The following is a 17183-nucleotide window of genomic DNA, read 5'->3' on the forward strand; positions in this document are numbered from 1 at the left end:
TGTTTGGTTGGCTCTGTTATTTTTATTAAGATTGGATATGTCCAGATCTGGACCCGTATCTCTGTATATCCATCTCGGGTCTGGATTGAAGGATTATAGACCCAATTCAATATTTACTTAATATATATATATGAAGGAATGTAGGGCAGGATTATCATTCAAGAATCGTTCCGTCACTCTCTCCTCTCATCCTCTTTCGGCTTTTATAGTACAACGGACTGAAGAACAACAAAGATTTACGCCCGGAGAATACAGCTGTAGCCTTTGTGCTTAGAGTCACTCAGCGTGTTCTCCATCATCGCTGCCACTTTCGCAGATCCAGACTGGCCTCGTACCATGTAGTCCAACGATCTTGCTGCTCTAACATGGTATCAGAGCAAGCTTGAGGTCCATCAATCAGGTCGGGCTTTCTTTTCTTCCTTTGATTCTAAACTTGTCTCTCCTCAGTGCCTTTTTAAATCTGATCGTGTCGGATCAAATTTCCCCTTTTTACTTAATCACCCTATTTCTTATATCATCCCCTCGCTTTTCCCTAACGTTGGATCTGATCGTTTCAGATCAGATCTTAGCATTTCAAGACAGATCAATTTGGATCTGGTTAGGTTATGACAAATCAGGTTTCCTTCCACGTGTGTGACTCATATTTTCACATCCCAATCTTCTAAATCCCGTTCATTCTCTTATTTGGTTCTTAAATTTCAGATATGATAATTTCATATCAGATTAGAACAAATCATTCCTACAATTTTTTTTTGGCTTTCACGTGTGTGACTCCTAAAGTTCAAAAGTTTATTTTTGTATCAACTAAATTTTTGATCAGATCCAAAATTGCTCAAATCAAGTTTTCGCAGATTATTTCTGACTGACTATAACCAGACTGTCCGTGTAAAAAAAAAATTACCGGACAATTGTTGGTTTGCTGCACGGCTGGACAAAGACTTCCCTGCTATTTATTATTGTTTCCTTGGATTCCTTTTATTGAGTCAATCCGTGTTTATCATTTCTCATAGATTCTCCTTCGCTCTGTTTTTCTTGGTCAACTCATTTCTGAGAAATTGAATAACTCAAATTACTTGACCTGCAAGAGGCAAATTTTGCCTTTTATTCGTACTTTAGATCTCTTTGGATATCTCGACGGAGCGATTCATGTACCACCAGAGTTTGTCCTATAGGAAGAGCGAGATGATAAAGGGGAGGTTTCTAATAAACTAGTTCGCAAATTAGAGTTTGTAATATGAAAAAGGAAAGATCAGGCGGTTGTGGCTTACATTACCTCTACACTCTCTTAAGAGGTATTAGTCGCCATTCCTGATGAATGTTCAACTAGTGAACTGTGGCAGATACTAGCACAGGCCTATTCACAGATTTCAGAGTCTCGAATTCTGCATTTAAAGATAGAGTTTCAGCTCTTGAAGAAAGAAAATTTATCGGTTACAGAATACATGAACAAAGTCAAGAGCATCACAAATCAATTAGCCATGGTGGGTTGTATAATTTCCGACAAAGAGAAAGTTCAACAAGTGCTGAATGAACTTGGAACCGACTATCATATGTTGGTCACTTCTCTTCTATGTCTTCCTTCATTGCCTAACTTTGATGATATGTGGGCAAAACTACTATAATATGAAGTCACTATTAGAGGTGAGGAGTTGGCTCTAAATTCCAGTAATCATGAGGTTCTTGTCACAAGCATGGTGGCAGGTCGAGGACGTAGAGGTTTTTGAGGTGAACATGGATAGGGAAGAGGTAATCAAAGTGGTCGTGGATTACTTCCCACGCCCAATGTGTCACCCAATTCATTATCAGGGAATCAATCTTCTAGACATATACCAACATGTTTTCAGTGTAATAAAAAGGGGCACATTAAGGCAAATTGCTGGCATAACTCACAATATAGAGGTAGATTTAATGGTGTTGGACCTTCCATTAGAGGACAAGCAAGGGATGAAAAGGAGAATGAAGAATCTCTTAATTTCTGCTCTTTCCGAGTTGAGCTTCAAACAGTCTGAGCAGGGGACTTGGTACATCGACTCTGGAGCTGCTTCACATGTGACAGGTGATGTTGGTAAGATTTCACAACCTATCCCCTATCGTGGTAAATTTAGTATTAAAACTGAAGATGGTGTTCTCCACCCTATATCTCATGTTGGAAACATTTTTCTTCCATTCCTCAATTCTTCACTTCGTTTATCTGATGTTTATCACTCACCTAGCATTGTTAAAAATATTATTTCTATTTCTAAACTTGTTGATGCTACTAATTCTTATGTCGAATTTACTCCCTCTTCTGTATGTGTGAAGGATCTTTTCACGAAGAATACACTCGCTGAAGGAAAACGACAGTGAAATATGTATGTCCTCAAGGAGTCGCTTGTTCGTGCTGCTCAAATAAATTCACAACCAGTGTCATTTAAAGTTTTTTAGTCTGTCTCAGTATAATAAGCCAAAAAACTGGCATCGTCATTTGGGTCATTGTAATCGTTCATTCATTGAAAGACTTGTGTCTAGTGGACTCGTTCCACAGTCTAGTTTGAGTATTGAGTCTAATATTTCTCTTTGTTTTAGTTGCCATTTATGTAAGAGTCATATTCTTCCATTTCAATCAATAAATCAAAAAGCTTCTATGCCTTTTAAAATTGTCTATTCTGATGTTTGGGGACCTGCCCCACAATCCTCTTTATTGGGTAGCTGCTATTTTGTTACTTTTATCAATAGTTATTCTAGATACACTTGAATCTACTTTATGAAACACAAATCTGAAGTGTTCAAACTTTTTTGTTCATTTTGTGCTCTAGTTTGCAATCAATTCTCATCTCGAATTCAACATTTTCAATGTGACGGTGGGGGAGAATATCTATCATAGTAATTTACTGAATTTCACCAGGATAATGGAATAAGTCGTCAAATATCTTATCCTCGCATACCACAACAAAATGGTGTGGCGGAAAGAAAACACTGAAACACTGTAGAAAGTGCATTGAGCATGATACATGATACTCATGTTCCTTTAATCTTGTGGACGAAAACTTTTCATTCTGTCGTGCATGTCATAAATCGATTGCCAATGAAATTACTTGCAAATCAATCTCCTTATTTTACACTCTTTGGGATTCATCCTGATTATAATGAACTGCGAGTGTTTGAATGCATATGTTATGTTCATATTGACAGTTCCCAACGTGACAAGTTTCAGAACAAGGCATGCAAATGTAAGTTCATTGGATATGTTGATCAATACAAAGGTTATCGTTACTACGATCCCACTACTAATCACATCAGAGTTTCATAAAATGTTGTATTTGATGAAAATCATATTAAGAGCTTAGAGAAGGTAGAACACAACATGAATGATGAAGGTTATCAGCTGTGGCTCGTTGCTGAGATGTTTGATCAAATGGCTACTCACGATGCTTCTTCATGTCATACACTATCGGCTGAACAGAATAAACCTGATGTGCAATTACAAAAGGAAGAATCGCCAAATATGCAGGACACTATGCCTAGCATTTTAGATATTGCAAAGTTCCAAGGTGTTGTATATGTTCGAAAAAATAAAGACAATGCTCAACGAACGGCTGTGCAGACTAGAAGGCCTAAGAGAATTCGTCATCCTATTGAAAGATGAGTTAGTTATAACAACTTCTCTGCAGACTTACAACTGTTCATCTCCCAGATTGAAAAGCATAATGAACCTATTAGTTTTTCACAAGCATCTATGTCACTCAAATGGAGTTGAAGTCATGAATGAGAAAATGAAAGCCTTACATGAGTGTGGGACTTGGGAGATTGTTCCCAGACCATCAGACAAAAATGTTGTAGGGTCTAAATGGGTCTATAAAATAAAGTATAAACCTGATGGATCTATTGAATGCTATAAGGCGAGGTTGGTGGCAAAAGGTTTCACTCAAGAATATGGGTAAGATTACAATGAGACCTTTAGTCATGTGGTCAAAATGGAAACTATTCGATTCATTGTCTTTGTCGGTTCAGTATGAATGGACTCTCAGTCAACTTGATGTCAAAAATGCATTTTTGCATGGTAGCCTGAAAGAAGAGGTGTATATGGAGCAACCCTCTGATTATGCAGAATACAGCCCCAGCACATATGTTTGCAAACTACGAAGAGCCATCTATGGGTTAAAGCAGGCTTCTCGTTCATGGTTTGATAGTTTTTTCTTTGAAGTTCAACGATATGGTTTCATTCGTTTTCATCTCGATCATTCTTTATTTATTTTCTGCGATCGTCAAGTACATACCTTGATTCTTATATACATAGATGATATTATTATTACTGGGAATTCAGATGAACACATAGAAGCTACCAAGGCCTTACTAAGTCGACAGTTCAAGATGAAAGATTTGGGAGTCTTGCGTTATTTCTTAGGAGTTGAAGTGGATAGACAGAATGAATCTCTTTCATTAACCCAACACAAATATACTTTGGATTTGTTGGAAAAGGTAGGCATGACAGATTGTAAACCACTATCCACTCCTAGTGTATTAAATCACAAGCTCAACTCTTAGGATGGGGAATCATATAAAGACTCCAGGCAATATCGTAGTCTCGTGGGTATGCTTCAATACCTCACCTTCACCAGACCAGACATCGTGTATGCAGTGAATCAAGTGTCACAATTCATGCATGACCCACGAACAGAGCACGTGAACGTTGTTAAGAGAATCCTTTGATATTTAAAAGAGACTCTTGAAGATGGTCTAGTTTATCATCAATCAAAGTCTAAAGGAGAGCGACATCGATTAGATGTGTACACAGATGCAGATTGGGCTGAAGATCCAGATGACAGGCAATCGGTTTCTGGATATTGCATTTTTCTTGACAGAAACTTGATAGCATGGAGTAGTAGAAAACAGCGTGCAGTTGCACGATCCAGTACAGAAGTTGAGTATCGATCTATGACGGTTGCCATAACAGAGGCTACATGGCTGAGATATCTTTTGACTGAGATCGGAGCATCTATTATGCCCACCGATATCTTTTGTGATAATCAAAGTGTCATACAAATTGCCTTCAACCCCATTCATCACAGTTGTACTAAGCATATAGAGATTGATTAACACTTCATTCAGCAAAAGATCGAAGATAGAGAAGTAGAACCAGCCTACGTTCTCACGATTGATTAAGTGGTAGATTTGTTTACTAAGGGGCTTACCAGAATTCACTTTTGGTTTTTGAAGAACAAGTTGTCCATGGTACAAAACCATGCACAACTTGAGGGAGACTATTAAGATTGTATATGTTCATATGGGTCCAGATCTGGACCCGTATTTCTGTATATCCATCTCGGGCCTGGACTGAAGGATCATAGACCCGATCCAATATTTACTTAATATATATGAATGAATGTAGGGTACGATTATCATTCAAGAATCGTGATACCCTATTGCCGTCACTCTCTCCTCTCGTCCTCTCTCATCTTCTACAGTACAGCCGACTGAAGAACAACAAAGATTCACGCTTGGAGAATACATCTGCAGCCGTTGTGCTTAGAGTCATTCAACGTGTTCTCCATCATCGCTGCCACTTTCGCAGATCCAGACCAGCCTCGTACCAGGTACGGCAACGATCTTGCTGCTCTTACAATTTTCACCCTAGGAAATTATTTAATTCCCTTGTCTCTCTCTGGACATGAGAGATGGGTAGTATGAATATCCCATCTGCAATCAAATGCATTCCAGTCTCCATGCCTAACTTCTTAGATAACTGACAAACCGTCTTACTTTTTTTTTTTATTTACATGGAGAAACTGCCTCCAGGATCAGAGACCTAGCTGCTTTAACTCTGCCCGCCGCACTTAAGGTCACTGTCCTGGCAGCCTAAAAATTTGTGGGTTACCCCTTGCCCCAGGGAGTCACCACCCTTTGGCTTGCATGAGGGGTGATGCCCATGAGATTTTAACCTAGACTGCCTGCCTAGCGGCCTAGGCCCCATAGCACTGCGCCAAACCCCTTTGGGGCAACAAACCATCTTAGTGGCTCAAAGGAAACGTTAAAAGTGTCATATTTAAGAGTCAACTAGCGTTAGGTAAATAAGATGTGGTTCAGAGCAATTTCTTGAAAATTTAGGTGTTTATCTTAATTATTTAAAAGCTGGTCAGGCAGCCTTTCCTTTTATGCATCAGCCATGACTTGAAAAAAAAATCATAGCCACAAGTCCGCTCCTACCTTTCTCTCAGATTATCTTAGAACATATAAAGAATAAAAAAAAAAACCAATGTCCATTCAACATGGGTTTTCTTCTGGTTTTCTACATTTTTCCAAGTTGAACACCCGAAGCCACTCATACTTGTTTACTGTTCTTTTCACACCCTCGCAAGCTATAACTTTCCTGTATTTAGTTGTTCATGTCAAAGTACGAAACAAAGGCACCTACATAGGTCATGGAACTCATGTATGCCGGTTATGATAGTAGGCTTTTGATAATTTGATCTTAAGGTATGAAATGTTGCATTACTTACATTCAAGAGCTGCATCATACTTAATGCCCTTTTCAAAGAGCAGATGCTTAAACAAACCAATTGGAGCAACCTCAAGATCTTACTGTCAAGGTTTAATCCATGAAGCCAAGAATACCATCGCTAGATGTCCAAAGCACGATAATGTACAATTGCATAATTCAATGGGGCTTGCCAATTAGCTTGAAATTGTATGGAAGTTTAAGAGACAACAGTATATTTATATTATGATGAGGAACTCCCGCCGAAGCGAGAAAAACTTCACCCCACGACCACCCTGCCTTGCGTGGCCCACCTCTAAAAGCTACACACCTGCGTGCCAGCAGGGTTTGACCTGGCACCTTCATCTCAGCACCCTCAACCACAGATGGCCATGCGGAAGACCCCCTCGGGGGTGAAACAGTACATGTTCAGCATATAACATGTCAATGCATATATATATATATATATATATATATATATATATATATATATATATATATATATATATATATATATATATGCATGTGCGCACCATGTTTTTTCTGTATGCGCATGTGTTCCAGTATGAGTCACTGGTGCTGACTCCATTAAGCATTTACTAATATGTACCATGGCATCAACATCAGTCAATAGGCAAAAGAGCCGTTCTACAGTTCATAATTTCAGTAAACAGTAAAACCAAACTGCCAAGATTCCCTTTTAACTAACAAGATCAATATCCAATTTACAGTAAGAAAATAATTACATGCTAAAGGGTAGTTCATGCAAAAATTCAAGGTGAGCCCACTTCTATTGCAAGTGATAGGATCCAAGTACAAGGAACAACAAATATACATATCCTGTGCAAGAGGGTAACAATACTTCCACTGAACCAATATCACTGACATCAAGGGTTCAGATACTGGCCATCCACTGTATATCTTGGCGAGCATCGCTCTCCCAGACCAGTGAATCACTGTCACAGTATATGACCCTTGTTCTTTTCTTTTCTACAGGTTGCAGACCTCTCGCAGAGCTCTCATTAGATGTCCGGCAGCTGTCAACGGAGCAGTCAGTAATATGGGTTTGTCTGTTGATAGATTTCTCATCCAGACAGACTGCTGACATCTCTGATAGAGAGGCCAAGTTTGTGTCATGACAAGGAGGACTAAGGCAATCACTGGTGACCTTGATTGCCAATTCAGAAAGTTCTTGTCTTGCAGTCTCTAGGCCAGTTGAAGCCATGTTCTGGTCAGCAAGCACTCTACAGGCTTTCTCAAGTATGGATTGGAGGTACTTTCCTTGGGCTTCAATCCGAAGCTGGAGATGCCTCTGTACCTGCATACCACAAGAAACACTTTTAGAAGCAAGAACAAATGATCATGAAACAGAAGTCTTAAATGCAGGACTGTGAAAGGACCAGGACCAACCTCCAGCTGCTCGTGCAATCTTCTTTGCACTTCCATCTGAACTCGCAATGCCTCAGTAACCTGGTAACCACTGCACAAGAAAGGAAGATAATTGAAACTGAATGCGAGAAGATGCGCTCACCAAAATTGGTCGATGTATGGTTTCCAAAATCTTACTCATTTACTTCTTGTGACATCATTCTAGATGATGAAGTGCCTTGACTTTCTGAAAGGTCAGCAGCTGCAATAGCAGAGCACCGTTAAAAGCATGCAAACCAGGTAAGAATTAGGGTGGCTAAGGGTCAAACACTGGGTCTTCCAAAGACCTTAATCAGTCTAAAGATGTGAATTCATGGGCTTGAAAACAGCTTGGTATTTGGTCCTGGAAAATCAAATTGGACGTAGATCTAGATCCCTATCCCAGTTAGAAGTTAGAACTCTGTGACTTGGATAGGGTTACAGATTCATCTAGATATGGCAGAAAAAAGACTTATCAAAACAAATAAAACACATGATTTTTTTCATTGGACTTGGATCTGAACACCACGCACATATGCTCTACTAAGGTCCAAAACTACATTGGCTGGATTGCTAGAACACAAACAAAAGCAGCAAATATTTGAAAATACAGATAAAATGAGCTAACAAATGTAAATATTTATTTTTTCGGACCTTATCACTAGTGACGGAAATCACTTTAGCTTGAGATTTCTTATGGATAAAATACATCCCTTCATTTGGAAATTAATCATGGTAATGCAAACTCCTGCACTGAAAGAGGCAAGCACCCAAAGTTGGACAACCTAATAAGATAACCAGGTTGGCGTGAGTATGCAAGGGAAGCTCGAGGGAGCTCACTTTCCAAGTGCTAGCGAAGCTAGTCTACAAAGCTTCACCAGAAGGGAGAGGAAGCGAAGTGAGCAAGCAAAGCAGCCCCGCGAGACTTGGAAGTGCGGAATGAGACTTTGTCCATAATTTCAGGGATTTTGGGGGAGAAAAATAGAAAAGCAGGTGGTGTGAATGGAGACTTGTAGCCCCACCCTGTCCAAGGTTTCTGAATTCAATGAAGATAATTTCAGGGATTGATCCTAATGTCTCCCTAAGCACCTCAGACTTGCAAGAAACACAAGCAGAGAGAGAGAGAGAGAGAGAGAGAGAGAGAGAGAGAGAGAGAGAGAGAAAGAGAGAGAGAGAGAGAAAGAGAGAGAGAGAGAGACCATCCTTTGAGCTGTCAGTTAATTCTTTGCACGATTGCTTGCCCAACCGGTATTTCTGCAGATCAAAGAAGCAAAATCGTCAAAACATTTCTGATCAATTCTATTGTGGTGTATGTCTGAGAAAAAACAAATTGTATATGCAGGACCACAAACTTGACACTCACAACAATTATCCTTCCTATTTCCCAGCAAACAAATAGCGTCAAACAACAAAAAAAAAAAACAAGGCTTACAAGAACTTAAAAAAAAATAAAGTGGACCTGAAGATGACTCTTCAAATGATAGAGAGTAAGACCCTTTACTCCCATTGTCCTCATGATGGTTTTTGGTGTGGCTTCTGCAATCACAATTAAACAGTAAGCCCGTAAGAAACAAAATCCTGATGAAACCAAAGCACGAAGAAAAATGAATTGCATAAAATGAGCTATAAGCCTATAAACTGACTCAGTAGATGGATTGAAACAAAACAAGCATTATTTTGTCAAAAATTCTCTCTCTCTCTCTATATATATATACATGTTGTAGTGTCATTTTCTTCATTTTAAACTTCAAATGCTGCTATAAAGTAACGGGAGAAGAGCATTCCCTTCATGGCTGCCAATACTCATCCCAAAGAACTAGAAATTCATTAGTGAAGGAATAAGTGCTGAAAAATGGTGGTGACATAATGTAGGTTGATGAATTAACCTAAAAACAAAATTGGCTGCATGTTAAACAACAATTAGCCGCACCATTTGCAGCAAGATGGCCAGAAGACTAATTTTAGTTTGAGTTAATGGCAATTAGCTTCACTGGTGTATCCAATAATAGTGTATGCACTGAAACAAATTATTAACATTTCAAAAAACAAAAGATAACAATTCAGTTTTCTGTAGAGCATAACTAGATTACCATGTTAATAAATTATGTTTCTTTACACGACCACATTATTTTGTTGCTATGCAGACTCAAGAATAAAACAAGAAACAGAAGAAAAGAGGACAGGCTTATGCTACCCTAACAGCTCAAACTCAACAACCCATTGGCATCAGATAGGCAGCTGCATAGGCAACTGTTTTACACATAAAGACACTCTGCATTCACCTGCTTTGCTGAGGTGTGATGGTTGAGTTCAATCAGGTCAAAGCACTGTTCATTCACATAAATCTGTGTGATGCCGGTTGGTTATGGATTCGGTCGGTGTTATTCCAGAAAAGGCATATGGGTTTTTGTCTATCTGGTGTGTGGATCAGGAAGGGATGGATTGACACAAAACGGCTTAAAGTTGGATCCATGTGATATAGTTTAATTCCTAACAGTTTTCTGTGGAATTGCATAGACAGATGTTTTATTGGAATACAGCATAAAATAAAATCAATAAGGTATTACAACAGGAAATCCATGTGATGCTTATAAATTTTGAAGACATACAGTCCTATTAGACCTACTTAGCAAATACAAGGATTTTTATTTTGAGATTTTAGCAAAGTGGCAGGTTAATCATGCTAAGAACGTAATCCAGTACATGAGACATAATATGACAATATGGTTATTTGACAAAATATGCCACAATAAGTTTTGTAAACCAAGAACAGTTTTAACTTGAGTAAATGGCTCAAAATAATACATGGTTATGTCCATGAATGGGGAATGTCAAAAGAAACTCTAAAAGATAAATTAGAAAAAAAAAATCACAGGAAACAATACGGATGGCACTATATTTCCACTAACTTCAGAAAAAATACATGGGTAGCTAATTAAACACATATTGAATTTACCTCTATGGATATGGGAAGCAGGCAACTGATCCACTAGATGTACAGACCATAACAGGAAAATAACAAAAAGATTATACTAAAATAACTAGCATATGTGTTTTTTTTCATGTGGATTAGGGAAACCACCCCATAGGGGTGTAAACCCGGGCACACCCCTCGACCCCAGGGATCCACCAGCTTCAGCTTATGCAAGTGGGATAACACCCGTGGGAATCGAACCCATACTGCCCGTATGACAGCCAAGGCCCATTCCAACTATGCTAACCCCTCAGGTCTTAGCACGTGTGTTTGATAAGGAAGTTTTCTGAAACAAGAAATGGGGACTTAATGATCACATAGCCATTCATAGGCAAGGATGCGTCACTGAACCAATAATAGATACATACATGAATTTCATAAAAAATCTTCTGGCAAATAATCATTGTTTACTATCTACTTAATTAACATTACTTAATTCTTACAAACAAATAGCTCAATAAAAATATGCACCAAAAAATCAGAACTATTTGTCGAGTCTTCTTTCATCTTTATATTTATAGTTTATTAATTTTGATAATTAAATTTGTAAATTTACTTATAAAATTATAGTTAAATGAAAATGCTAGCTGCCCAGGAAGCTATAGCCGGAGAGTAAAGCGGGCTCTGTCTTAACAAGGGCTGGCTGTCTCAGATTTGAATTTGACAAAGGAGTTAGCTATTTAGCGTGTTAAAAATTGAAAGAGAAAAACCCATAAGGATTTTGAGGAACTAAAATGATAATTATATTCTTCTCTCTGGCATGAATTTGCATGTGCAACATTCACTAGTGATAATGGTAATAATAGCAACAATAGGATTAATGGAAGCAAAATATATCAAATAGTTCATTTAATAATTATCATGGTAAAAAAGGTGATAGAATCAACGACTCAATCTCATGTAAATTCAGCTAAAGAAACATTAGGCAGTTAACTCAACTGGAGGCCAGAAAAGGAGCCTTATCTTGTCTCAGTAGGAATATACATAAGATACTAGCCTTAAAAATAGACCATTTGCACAACCAAAGAGAATAGATTAATAGTAACATACCATAAAAAGACTTTGCACAAAACAATTCCCGCAGTCATATAGAGCAACAGAAGTCAGAAAAGCATTTCACAACCACCATCTATGTATTACAACATGGTGAGAAGAAAAATAATTGGTCAAAAAAGATATATCACTCAAGCTCTCCCTCGATGTCAACGAACTCTTGAAGTATCTAAAGCTTTGCCTCTAAATAAGAGGGAAATGGTTCCTAATGGATTAAAAGAAAAATGAAAACTATGGAAATAGTTACTTCAGAGAGGACCATATAATCAGGTCTGCTTTCATTATGAGAATGTGTCAGCAGGGAACATCTTAAGCAACCCCAAACTACAGAAACCATAAACAGGGATTAACAAAAAAAATGCAAAAAAACAGAGGGAAAAACATCATAACAATTTCCCAGGCATCTCCCTGAGAATATCACAACGCGTAACAATATCATTCTTGGAAAGCTGCGTTCTAAGGAACATAATACATACTTCCAACTACATTAAGACTACAAATATAGACACTGCCGCAAGATACAATTGCAGAGAAATCCAGAAAAGAGAAAAGAACGAAAGGTGTGCGTTTTTGAAATCAAGAAAGGTAGAAGAAATGGGGATCAAACTAACTATCGGGCCCGCCGAGCTGCGTCACCGCATCGATGAACCGCTCGTGGAGCTCTGCTGTCCATCGCAGCCGCGGCTTCGGATCCGTGGTGAGCACCAAACAGGCGTCGACGGGAAGATTGGTGCTCTCTAGCTGCCCCTGCAAGTCCTCGCGCCCAACTGCCTTCTCCAGCGAGTGGTGAATCGCCTGGTACATTCTCCTGGAGACCACCCACCCACTCCCCCAAACGGTAGAATCCCCGCGAGAAACTGAACACCCACGAGACGAAATCGCAAAACGAGAGATACCAAATCGCCAAATCGAACACCTACCTCCCCTTCTCTCTCTATGTCTCTGTTTCTCTCTCTAAACCCTAATCAACTGAAGCCTTGGGAATCCATGGGGAGAGCAGGATTGGAAGGTCGGGATTCTCATGGGTAATGCAGAGTAAGGGCTCTAAGAAAATAATCCTTTAAGCATTGGCGCAGAATGGGTACAGATAAGCCAGACAGAGCGAGTCCAAGAACACCCAAAGGATAGAGGAGGGGGAGAACTGAAGACATGAATAAAAGAGGGGGCCGTTGCCTCTTTTTGTTTTTTAATATGGGGAGGGACGGTGGAGCAGAATTGATGATTCGTTATATTACAAAATTTCTGGGCCGTAGGGCAAGGTGGGGTAAGGATTGATCGTAACAAGGGCAAACGGACGAAGGGGTTTAGGGGGGGGGGGGGGGCAAAAAGCAAAAGGTTAGGGGCCAGCGTGGAGGGACCCCTCCACCATCTTGCGTCGCATGGTACGTTTGTTGCTTTCTTCGTTTTCAATCACTGGGGTGGGTGGGGTTCTAGGGTTTCTTGCGTGTGGGGCCCTCTCCTTCGGCTTTGTGATGGAGGTGCGTGAGAGTTTTTTTTTTTTTTGCTTGGCTCTCCTTGCATACCCTAAAAGCCGAAAGGTGCATGGACGGTTGGCGTCATTGTTAAACAATTGCACGTCTCTCTCTCTCTCTCTCTATATATATATATATATATATATATATATAGAGAGAGAGAGAGAGAGTACGTCTCTCTCCCTAACAATTGCGCCTCTCTCAAACAATTTTGGTGATTATCTTCTCCATGGCTTTGTGGATGTGGGAATGCCTTGATAGGGCTGATAAACGAACCGAGCAGCTCATGCTGCTCATGGCTCTACTTGGTTTGGCGCATCACCAAAGTGTTCATGATCGGTTCATATAGTTGGCAAGCTGAGCCATGAGCAGATCATTTAGCTTAAATAAGTCGAGCCCCAACACGGTGTTCTACTCCGAAAAACTCATACAGTTAATATATATATATATATATATAATCATTAGAATATGAGAACTAATGTGAACTATGATTTTTATGGATTTTTTGTTCTTTTATCTTGAATTTAACCATATAAATGTGATATGCATGCTTGGTTTTATAACAACCAGTTCTTGAATCGTCTAATTTTGATGCATAAACGAGATTTTTTAAGGCTTTAAAATCAATGGCTCATAATCTTTATAAATATTCAAGCATTCAAAACTTGCATTTTTTTATTGAAAATATACAATCCAAGGGTTGATTTCTAGCAAATTCATCATGCCAAGTACATCCACATGATTGGATTTGCACAAAAAGTGTTGAAAATGCTCATATTTTTAGTTATCATATTCTAGTTACTCTCTCTCTCTCTCTCTATATATATATATATAATGCTAAACACACATGCATGTTCAGATTTGCCAAAAACTACTTGAAAATACTTGTTGGCTCACCGTTGAATAGAAAAAGTGATAGGCAGCTATGTGTGAGAGACAGAACAATAATTGTAGCATTTGCACTACGTCAATTGCTGTTTATTGGACTCATGGTTGATGATATTTGAAATTTACATGTGCCTGCAAGTAGGGTTGGTACATGAACCGAGCAGCTCGGAACTCAGCTGTTTTTAGCTTGTCACAAACTCATTTGTGATCAGTTCATATAGCTGATGAGCCGAATCATGGGTTCACTTGGCTATGCTCCTGAGAGCTTGTATAGATAATATATATTTTATATATAATATATTTCAAGTGTAATATATAACAAGAATAATGCATAAAATATATAGGAAGAGAAAGATGCATAGAATATATATATATCTATATATCTATATATATATAATATAATGTAAACTATTAAGTGTAATATATAAAATATATATTTTAAGTATAATAATTGAAAATAGGTAAATATTGGCTACTAATGGAGGTACAAAACTAATGAGCTAGAAATCATAGGTGCAAGTTGTATCAACTCAATCTAACCACATAGATGTGTTCAACATTGTTTTTTTGCTAAGAATCAAACCTTGGATCATGCTTTTCTGACGTAAAAATGTGATCTTTTGAGTTATGAAATTTTGGAACATCATGGGCCATTGATTTTTGACCCTTTTAAAAACCTAATTGCTTGTCATAATCACACGATTCAAAATAATTTTCCTAATAAACAAATCATGTTGATCACATCCCTAACATCTGATCTAAAAAAAATAGATTTTTTTGAAGAAAAAAGTAATTTCTAGTCATTAATCTCGTACCTTCATTAGTAGCCAATATTAACCCTTTAAAAGTATATATTATATGTATAAATAACACGAAATATGTTTATATAAGTCATCTCATGTTTGGCTCGTCTCAATGAAGGATGGAGCTCAGCTTGGCTAAACATGAACATGGGCCGAGTCACGAGCTCAATCCATTGGTAAATGTGTCATGCCCAAACATGCCCTGAGCAGGTGGTTCGGCTCGTTTGCCAGCCCTATGTAAGGAACACAAGCATTTGTTGAAAAAAGATTACGAATGTCAAAGAATTTAAAATCCCATTCCATATACATAAGAAGATGTTAATTGAGAAAAAGTTATAAGAAAAAAATTGTTTTGGACTAAACTATCCTGCTTTTCTTTTAATAATTTAGGATTAGGTCAGGAAATAATAGACAAAACGGAACCCAATATTTTAGAATACCAACCAAACGAAGCAAACATCACAATCATGACCTACTTATCAGAAATGATAAACAATAAAAAAGGGGTCATAAATCATAGTAGAGCTTAAAGAAGATACCAATGTTAGTTCAATCATCAAAATGTCACCAAATTGCCTTAGCAGAGTAGTCATCAAGGGTCAAAACTTGATATCATCTAGGTGATCTCAATCCCCAACACACTAAGTTGACCTGTGCATGATGAGTCCCAACAATGGGGTCCCCTTACCTCTCCTTTTCTTCTTTTTTTTTTATGGAAAAAGTAGACTACTACCAAACAAGACTCAGACACATGATTGCCACCATGACATCCTACCAATCATGCTTGTAAGCATAGGAAGGCCTGGACCTTGCAAAAGAAATTAAATCATCTAAAAAATGGGATTGGACAAAATTGGAGATTTTTGGCAGATGTGGCTCAGAGAGAAGTTCAAGTTCAGGTATAAAAAAATCTGCGAGGGAAAATCTTGCTATTTTTTAAAAATTAGGTTTTTTCTCAAAAAAAAAATTCTTGGAACATTTTCAGTGTATATAAAATTATAATATATAAAACTACAACAAAAATATACAATAATTGGAAATTTATTTTAATGTGCTAATATCATATTAAAATTACATTAATCTGTGATATTTTAAAAATATGTGATATGTTGAAAATACCTTGTTTTTAATGTGAAAAGAACAAACACTAATATCTATAGTGTTAAATTCACGATATTTTCAAAATATTGGTTATACTTCTTACTATGATTCAAACAAAACAAAAGGATACAATGTATGCTCCTATAATAGATTGGTCATCAGCCCCCCCCCCCCCCCCCCCCATAATAGAGTGAAAATGAGCCAGGAGTGAAAATATCAGGTGCAATATGATTGCACAAATATTTGTACATTAAGCACCTGATCACCCTCCATCTTGGGAACATGGCCCGTCAGTTGTTGGGCCCAAGGCCTGATGTAGGGCGATCAAGTGCTTAATGCACAAATTTTGTGCCATGTGATTGCACCCAATCTGGACTCAAAACTGGATGTGAGCCAAAGGCTCTTCTGGAGGGGACCAAAAAAGACTACCAACTTTGGCTGATTACCTAAGGCCACATGTGAAAAAGTAGTCTATCACATATTCTTAAAATGACCAGTTAGAAATGGACCATACCCAGGATTGAGTCCGTTCTATTGTTTTTGGTTGTTTTGATTTATTTGTGAGGGAAGGTAGAGGAAGGGGACATTGGCATTGTAGTTTGATAAGGAAATAAATAAACTTTGTTCTTTTGTAACTCTTTGTTTGATGTAGAGTAGTTGACTCTGCTCTATTTGTTTAATCAAATGGGGTACTATTTAGCCACCAATATGGATTTTAGAAATCTCCAAGGCATTATTCCTTATTATTTGCATTATTTACAACAGGGAAACTCTTTAAGAAGAGAAAATGAGTGTAGATCTACCCAATTCTAACCTTGATTTAGTGGGGTGGGGCCTTGGCTGCTAGACGGGTTTGATACCCATAAGAGCTTTTTCTCTGCACAAGCCTACACCCAGCTTAGACCTTAGGGGTGGGGGTCTATGTTGTTTGCACGATGACAGTAGGTATGACAGGCTGAGCCAAAAGTGACCAGGTCTTTATACCGGGTGCAGTTTCTTCAGTTTGTAAATAGAAATAAAAAAAAAAACTT

General features: G+C 38.2%; 1 protein-coding gene across 1 annotated transcript; it reads right to left on the reverse strand.

Moving 5' to 3' along the window:
* Positions 1–7105: 7105 nt before the first annotated feature.
* On the reverse strand, positions 7106–13091 carry LOC149840734 (protein PHR1-LIKE 3-like). Its single transcript, XM_090003295.1, has 6 exons — positions 12500–13091; positions 9321–9397; positions 9061–9115; positions 8021–8084; positions 7865–7934; positions 7106–7772 (listed from the first exon to the last, which is right to left on the reverse strand). Exons 1-6 carry the CDS (start codon positions 12690–12692, stop codon positions 7350–7352), a joined length of 882 nt encoding a protein of 293 aa, XP_089859421.1. The 5' UTR covers positions 12693–13091; the 3' UTR covers positions 7106–7349.
* Positions 13092–17183: the final 4092 nt, after the last annotated feature.

The sequence above is a fragment of the Nuphar pumila genome, chromosome 4 (assembly GCF_984573655.1).
Source record: "Nuphar pumila chromosome 4, dmNupPumi1.hap1.1, whole genome shotgun sequence".
In the NCBI taxonomy this organism is placed as follows: Eukaryota; Viridiplantae; Streptophyta; class Magnoliopsida; order Nymphaeales; family Nymphaeaceae; genus Nuphar; species Nuphar pumila.

Coding starts and splice junctions, on each gene's coding strand:
- LOC149840734 (XM_090003295.1), bottom strand. CDS start 12,692: ATGTACCAGGCGATTCACCACTCGCTGGAGAAGGCAGTTGGGCGCGAG. Junction 8,085..9,060: donor AACTGACAGCTCAAAGGATG/GTCTCTCTCTCT, acceptor CTGCTATTGCAG/CTGCTGACCTTTCAGAAAGT. Junction 7,935..8,020: donor ATGTCACAAGAAGTAAATGA/GTAAGATTTTGG, acceptor TTTCTTGTGCAG/TGGTTACCAGGTTACTGAGG.